General features: G+C 47.8%; 1 protein-coding gene across 1 annotated transcript; it reads left to right on the forward strand.

The window, feature by feature from the left end:
- The first annotated feature begins 244 nt into the window (after positions 1-244).
- Positions 245-7,835, forward strand: LOC136661087 (carcinoembryonic antigen-related cell adhesion molecule 19-like). The gene is made up of 7 exons (XM_066638107.1): positions 245-296; positions 1,619-1,987; positions 2,925-3,111; positions 4,389-4,441; positions 4,809-4,903; positions 5,934-5,975; positions 7,788-7,835. Exons 1-7 carry the CDS (start codon positions 245-247, stop codon positions 7,833-7,835), a joined length of 846 nt encoding a protein of 281 aa, XP_066494204.1.
- The last annotated feature ends 573 nt before the right edge of the window (positions 7,836-8,408 follow it).

The raw sequence follows: 8,408 nt of genomic DNA on the forward strand, positions 1-8,408 counted from the left end.
TCTTGCCTCCCCCGCACAGGCCCGCATCCCCAGGAGGCCAGCCACCAGGAAGTGGGCCAAGAATCAAGAGCTGCATCGCCCCAGAACAGGATCTGAGGAGAAAGCACCCGGGAGAGCCCTCAGGAGGATGGAATCGGGAAGGGATCCAGGCATCAGGCTGGTTGCACACTGCCCGTTGTAGCCCAAAGATCTCACAAGGGACTTGCTACCAACATTGTATGTGGATCTACTTTCAGAAAGGACCATGGAGGATTTGGCATTCCAAGGCCTCTTTTCTAAGGGGCTTCTTCTAACAGGTGAGGGGCAGAACCAAGATGTGGGGAGTCCATGTCTCCCATTGCCAATTTCTTTTTGTATCAAGTAAGGCTGCCAATTGACCCGCTCCTATGCCTTTAACAGACGCTTGATATCTAGAAAACAGTGGATGATGCTTTTCATGGTATAGAAATAAGTAAGGTAGCTTGCTAGTGGCTGGCAATTCAATTGCTATTAAAGGCACAACAGCAGGCGAGTTGGTTGAAAAGCAGGCATTGCTTGAAGAAGGTACAGTGGATTGAGAGTGTCTACTCTTTATCTCCAAGAATTCCTGCTCTTTTATCAGGAAAATCCTGGGCAGATTTGATTTAACAGGCAGTCTAACTATCTACACTTGCCTGCTCATGAATCTTCTCTGCCGTCTTGTGTTCCTGATATTTTGCTGGAAAGTGAGGCTGTGTCGACAGTTCTTTGGAAGATAAGAGAATCTCTGGATTTAAACTGGGTTGACCCTGCTTCTGATTGTCACAACTCCCTCCCAGCAACCCTGGGAACTGCACTTTTGGGATTCTGCTGTGGATTCTTCATTAGAGAACCCCATACCTTGTGCAGAAGGGTATGTCCCCACAGTTGCTTTCAATAACAGTATTTATATACCACTTTTCAACTAAAAGTTCACAAAGCAGTTTACCGAGAAAACCAAATAGCTAATGGCTCTCTGTCCCAAAAGGACTCGCAATCTAAAAAGACGCAGACAGCCACGAGAAAAGACACTGCTGGGGTGAGGAGGGCCAGTTACTCTCCCGCTGCTAAATAAAAGAGCACCCACTTGAAAAAATGCCTCTTACCCAGGGGTAAGTGTTTCCCAAGCAGTTCCCAAAGTTTCATGGCTGGGAAGTGCTGACAGTCAAACCGGTTTGGAATCAGTTTATATTTTGCAGTGTAGACATCTAGCAGTTAATGGACAGGACTAGTTGCCCAGCCCATAAGACAGAGAGCAGGGGTGGGCAACCTGGCTTGGCGCAAGAGCCACATATGGCTGTTTGAGAGTCACAAGGGAGATGTTTGAGAGCCACAATATTTAAAAAGCATTTAAATTCTTAAATATATGTACTCACCCTGAACTTATGTTTTTATCCAGTGGACTCTCAGTTTAAAGCTGTCAAAGGTTGAAAATGTCTTGTTTACCTTTTATGTTAATTGTGATGCAAAAAGGAACTGGGCCAACATATTTCTGAGAGCCACATCGAAGGGCCGCATGTGGCTTGCAAACTGCGGTGTGGCCACCCCTGATGTAGAGAATGAAGAGTACAGTTGATATAAGAGAGCCAAGCCTTGCCTGACCCCCTCTTCGCTCCTCCAGCCTGTCTCCTGTGCTTCCGGTTTTCCCTCATCCAAGCAAATCAGACAGTCTCCGTCGTAGTCATTCCCGAGACCCCAGTCATGGGTCAGAATGTCACACTCTCCGTGCAAAACGTGACAGGCAACATCCGTCAGATCGACTGGTACCGTGGGAAGGCAACAGATGGGGGGACGCGGATCTTCACCTACTTCCCTGGCAACAGCCGCCCGCAGCGTAATGGGGTCCAGTTCACACAGAGAGAGTTTGGCTTTCCCAATGGGTCTTTCTTCATCAGTGGGGTTCAGCCTTCAGACGCCCTCCCATACACTGTGCTCATCTTGCTCCGGTCCAGGAAAACCTTAAAGGGGTCAATTGATCTCCACCTGGAAGGTGAGTCTTTTCCCCCTGCTTTTTGTCCATGCTTTGAATGCCTTCCCTGCTTTCCTTGTTATCCTGCTTTAGTGCTACATCCCTTCATGTTAATTGTGTACCTCTGAGTATATACAGTGTGTCATCATCTTCCTATGGAATGACCCCCACACATGAACTTGCTCAATTGTTGCATTCTGCACTCTATCTATGAAATGACCTCCCCATTTTAGGTACGAGGTGCCACATGAAGATCCCAGGGGGGTTTTAAGGTTCAACCATTGCTTTTGATAATTGTTGTGCAATGGTTTCACCTGATGCAATTACCCTGCTAGTTTGACTATTTTATTTTTGTGTATGTTATTAATGGTAGTGTTATCTACATAGCACCATCTATGTGCATGGTGCTTGTCAAACACTGGGAAGGCAGGTCCCTGCCCCGAGGGGCTTACAATCTAGATACAAAAGACAGATGAAGACAGGGGAGGAAGAGGGAAACAGGGGAAAGTGGAATATTCTTTGTACTTCCTAATTTTTACTGTAGCAGAATTTGTAATGAAAAATGCCTTTGGGAGCTCCTTAAAATGAAAAGTAAGTTGAGAATAGGGTTGTCCTATTATAATGTTGTCACTTGACTGCAGCTCAAAATGTTCTGTCTGGAAGGATTTGTCTTTTCTCTTGGCCATGGTGTGCAGGGTTGGGCCTTTCATCAAAAAGGATGACTGAGGCAGACACTCTAGCCCACCACCCTCCTCTCCTTTCCTCTCTACCATACTTCCTCTTCTGCTCCAACCACCTGTTCCTTTCTGAATCCAGGAAGCAGAAGGAGAAGCAACTGCTCCAGCAGGAAAGGGGTGGTGTTGGCATTTGGCACACTGGTGGGGTGGGGTACCTGGTTGATCCTAATGGTGGGGTACCTGGTTCTAGATGCTAACACTCATGTTCTTTTCCTTTACAGAATCAGGGACCAATCCACCTTTGAACGCAACCACCTCACCAGCGCCAGCCATCGAAAAGCCAACCAAAGCCTCTGGCATGCTGGGATGGATCGTGGCTGGAGTAATGGTTGGCATCTTGCTAGCTGGGGCAGGGGGTGCCATCATGATCTACCGATTCGTCTTAAAGAAAGCAGAACCATGCACGGGGTAAGGGGAGGCGATGGTGAGCATTAGGGGTGGCTAAAGGGAAATCTCCTAACGTGAATCAAACTGCTTAGTTAGTGCGTACCTGTGCTCAGAGGTAGCCATTGGAGCTGTGGAGCCCAAATGGAAACATTTTATGTGGGGCCACAGGTTCGGAGCCAAGGTCTGTAGAATGTGAGAGATATAAATAAAATGTATTAGAGACTCTCTGCGGTAGAACAGAAAGCAATCAAAATCAATGCTTAGAAAAATGCATGTGAATTAATGAACTAAAAGGATCGAAGTGTATTTGAATATAAAATGGTATACAAGACTTCAGCAGATGACCCTAGTGTGGGGAGCCCTTAGGCACGGGGCCCAGTTGGGAACAATTGATCTAATTGGCTTAAAGCTGTCCCTGCCTGTGCTGCAAACTGATAGTGCAATCCTTTTCATGTCTGCTCAGAAGTAAGCTCCACTGAGTTTAATGAAGCTCACCCCCAGGAATGTATGTGTGTCGGATTGCAGCCTTACGCTGGTTTGAAAGTAACCCTGTGAAAAGGACTCTCATATTTCCATGTAGTTCTATGCAAGGATCTCTCACAAAATTCTTAACACCAGCATGAAGTGACCGAGCCCAGAATTCTCTGTGGCAAGCCCCTTGTGCTCTCAGGCCAAGACATTTGTGCAGTGGATCTGACATTAAGAACTTAGGTCATCTCTGTGCTAGGAAAGGCATTCTTTGGTTGTAGGCATAGGTGGTTGTGAGCTTGAGGAGACAGGAAAGGGAAGGGGATACCATTTTCCTTTTACAACTCCCTTAGGACCTTCCTTGTTGTACTGTATAATGCTGGGAGGTTAGATTTGGGACTGGGGGCAGCACCTTCTCCTCTCCAGCACCAACACCAAGTACTCGCAAGGGCAACTGTTCCCCTTTTCAGTCAACAAATTGACCTGTAGTACTTTTTTTTTTTTTATCTCTACCTCCACAACTTCTGCAAAATCCTAGAAGCTCACAGGAGGAATTTAGGTTTTCTCCCCTGTGACCTGTGTGTGTGAGATACAGAGAGGGAGGGAGGGAGGCTGAATTTCACCCTTTTGCTAAGCAATTTTAGAGTATAAACAAGTGGAAATGTTGTTCCACTGCAGATTCCCTACCTAGCTGTAAATCTGTTTCAAGGACATTTCTAGGCAAGATGTGCTGCTTTTCTTCCACTGATATGATGGAATGCATGACTTAGATTAAGGGGTTTTTTTAAGGCTCCAAGGGTGATCCTTCAACCTGTTCCAATCTCTCCTAGGGTGGCAGGGAAACTGGACCCAAGAGGAAAAAAGCCACTGCCATCCAAACACAGTGAGTGCATGGACCCACTCTAGAGGGCTTGATCATCCCGCTACAGCGATTGAGGGCTCTTCAGTCTAGAAAAGAGGCTCACTCTTATCACTTCTCTTCCTCCTCCCTCTCTCTGGATTCAAAAAGGGAGGGGAGAAGGAACAGAGCAGAAGAGGAAAGGCAGAGGAGAAGAGAGAGATGGGCTCGGGTGTTTCCAGTGCTGGAGACACTCTAGCCCAACACTTTTCTCTCCTCTGTTCCTCTCTTCATTGTATTCATTTCTATTTGTTTGGAAATGAATGTGCATGCCCAAACAATGAACTATAAATATAACCAATAAGCGACTCAAGTTCAAAGTTATCATTTTGTTGTATCTCGTGCTTTCCAGATGATAAAGAACCCATCTATGAGGTCATGGATTCACCAGTGGAATCGCCCGACGTGGAAGGGAAGCAACTGCCCCCTATCTCCGGACCACTCCCTGTGAGTCCTAGAACCAGTTCACAGCTACCTCTTATCCAACCCCTCCTTTGTTCAGCTCTGAGAATGCGACATGATGGGAAATAATAGATGGGGATGTGAAAGTCATGTGCTGGCTGAGTGGGTGACCTTCCTTGTGCCACTCCTGTAGCCTAAAGGCTTCCAAGTCATGCCTCACCAAATGGTTGCTTGGGAGTATATCAAAATGAGAAGATAAACAGGGCGGACAGTTTGTTTCCCCAGAATGGTGTTTTATGCAGTAGTCTTGGTCTTCCCTAGCTGTGCATTGTGCAAGTGTAAGAGAAGGTTGGTTGTGTTCTCTCTGGGTCAGAGGTGGCCACGTGTTCCTGAAAGGACTTTCTTTCCGCAGCCCAGTTCTTTTCCTGTTCCAAATCCCCGGATCCCGGCCTTTCTGAGGGCAGGTAGCCAAGCATTGCTGGTGCTCTAGGGCTCTTCTTTCCTGTTCCTATCATTGCAGTATTTTTGTATCTCTATTGCTTCCCGGTAAATGTGAGCCTGTAGTATTGGGTAGTCATAGACAATATTTGCATGTGTTGGAAATCCATCCTGTCATTGCCACATATTCAGACACTGCTGACTGTCAACCTGTAGCAAATGACAGTGCCTCTTGTGTCCTTGGAAGTTCAGGGATCCAGGAACTTGGACCAGGAAAAGAAATGGGCTGTGGAATGGACATTTCTTACTACAACACTAGTAATACTGACCATGAAAGCCTTAGATTGTATGTCATAACTATATATGAGTCATCGGCAGTTTGAACCTCTTCTCCAATGACAATGGGATCCAACCCTCTGCTAAAGAAGGCTGCCAGTGTATCCCTGCATGCAGTGGCATAGCTAGAGGGGGTGAAAAATGCTGAGGTTTTGCTCCCAAAGCCCGTAATGGTTCCGAGGGGGAGGGGCTGCTTGAAAGCTCCGGTGAGGCTCCCTGTAAAACTTAAGTGCTTTGCACCCCCTCTAGCTATGCCACTGCCTGGATGTCATGTTTATTTGTCCTCCTTCTCTCTTCACAGCCCTTGCCGGTTCCCTGCCCCAAGCCAGATTCTAACTATACAGTAAGTTGTTGTTCTGGAGAATACCTGGCTAGAACATTGTCTCTGTAACCCAACCAGACTTTGTCTTTCTTTGGAATTTCCTAAGAAGTATGTTAGAGCAGAATCCCAACACAAAAGCCTCCCCAAGCCCCTTGCAAAATGCCTCCAATGGCCAGATGGAACTCTAGGGTGAAAGGGGGGGGGAAAGTGAGTTTTATAAAAACGTTAATGGCAATAATTTTCAACCAGGGTCCCATGACACACTGGTGTGCCATGAAAGGTCCTCAGGGAGTCTGGAGCACAGTAGTTGGAATGGCTGAAAAACTCTTCCAGGTTCTGTAGCTCTGTTTCTAGAGCAACTGTCTGTAGTAGTGGCTTCTCCTCCTCCATGGAGGAAGAGGGACAGATGATTTTTTTTACTACAGGCAGCTGCTCTAGAAAAAGAACCTGGATGAATCTCTCAGAAGCCAGAAGTAACATCACAAGGGGCAAAGACCATACAGAAGACCATAGAGGTCAGTGTGCCGTGAGTAGAGAAACACTGCACTGCTGAAACAGAGACGCCTGCGTTGGCTCGGTCATGTCATGAGAATGGATGATGGCCAGATCCCAAAGGATCTCCTCTATGGAGAACTCATGCAAGGAAAGCGCCCTACAGGTAGACCACAGCTGCGATACAAGGATATCTGCAAGAGGGATCTGATGGCCTTAGGAGTGGACCTCAACAGGTGGGAAACCTTGGCCTCTGAGCAGCCCGCTTGGACTGTGCAGCATGGCCTCTCCCAGTTTGAAGAGGCACTTGGCCAACAGTCTGAGGCAAAGAGGCAAAGAAGGAAGGCCCATAGCCAGGGAGACAGACCAGGGACAGACTGCACTTGCTCCCGGTGTGGAAGGGACTGTCACTCCCGGATTGGCCTTTTCAGCCACACTAGACGCTGTGCCAGAACCACCTTTCAGAGCGCGATACCAGAGTCTTTCGAGACTGAAGGTTGCCAATATATATATAGGTGACTTAGTACCGCTGAAACCAGAAAGACAAGGCAGTTGTGATGTTCTGGCTTTTCACTGTCCTCCTCCACACTTCCTCTTCTTCCAGGGTTTGGGTGTTGGAGGAGTGAATGGCTGGCAGATAAGGGGCATAGCATTTGTTCAGCTAAGTATTGTGCAAGAAGGGACAATGTGTCATTTCAGGTACTAGGAGCTCTGGTTGAGGTCCTGTAGCTCTGATGCTGGGGTGCTGGGGAGGGGATGGGTGGCAAACCACAGGGGCTGGCTGTTGCATCAAGCCTTCCAATGCTCCTGCTAGACACATAAATCTGAACCGGATGACCTGGAGGATTAAACCCGCATGGCAATGCTCCTCTTGTTTTCCTTCTTACACCAGGCTCATTGAGTTCATTGTTGAGCAAGATTCAAGCTGGGGATTCACAGTTTCTCCTAACCACCCTGTTACATAAGCACAGTCGACCAAAGTTTCTCTCGAAAGACTTTCCTGGCCTGCTTCCTCAAAGCTTGCAGACTGGGACGTCCGTAAGAGACCGTGGGGTGCAGTGGTCCGATAAGGCCCAGGGAGAACTGGGTTCAAAGCCCCCTTCACCCCCGAAGTTCTTGCTCAGTAAACTTGGGCCAGTTGCGATCTTTCAGGCTAAGCTGCCTCACAAAGTTGTTGTAATAAAAAAAGATGGGGGGGGGCATGGATATTGTCCTCTGCTCCTTGGAGGAAGGGCTGGGATAGAAATAGTACATCAGAACCTTTGAATGCTTCCATCTGCACTCACCATCAGACTGCCCTTACTGGGATTCCTTTCTCATATTCTTTTTTTTCCCCCTTAGGAGCTTCTACACGGGACAGAATCGATTTACTCTGAGATCAAGAGATGATGCAGTGGCTTGAAAGACGCTTCCCTCCCATCGTTCTGGCTCACTCGTCTACCCCCCCCCCCAAATGACCTGTTCCAGTATTTTGGGATGCAAGTTATAAGTTGCCCATCTTGTCTTACCCCTCGCTGGTGAGAGAAAGCCTTCTCCTTAGGACTGGGATTCTGAAGAAGAATTTTAACCCACTGATGAGATTCTCAGTCTGGACGATTCTCAGGCCTGAGCCTGTCTCTCCTGATGAAAGAGCCGAAAGGAACTTCTTGTGGGTTGGGCAGCAAGCTCTCAGCTTTGGACTGCCATGTGTGAGGCAACAGGAGAGGCCTCCCTCTCTCAGGGACCCTCGCAGGAGAGAAGGACCACCTGGACAGTTGGCTTGGACACAACTGCTCTGGAGCTCCAGGACAGTCCTCCCCGACATACCGGTTCCTTGGAAGTTCTCAGCAGTGTTGGGTTCTCAGCAGTGTTCTCAGCAGGTTTGGGTGCTGGTCACCAACTGGACGGCCACTCAGAAAAGTGACTCCTGTCCCGCTAAACTGTCTGAACTGTGGATTGTGTTGTTGCAAGCACGACTATTTT

Source organism: Tiliqua scincoides, chromosome 10 (genome assembly GCF_035046505.1).
Source record: "Tiliqua scincoides isolate rTilSci1 chromosome 10, rTilSci1.hap2, whole genome shotgun sequence".
NCBI classification, from domain to species: Eukaryota; Metazoa; Chordata; class Lepidosauria; order Squamata; family Scincidae; genus Tiliqua; species Tiliqua scincoides.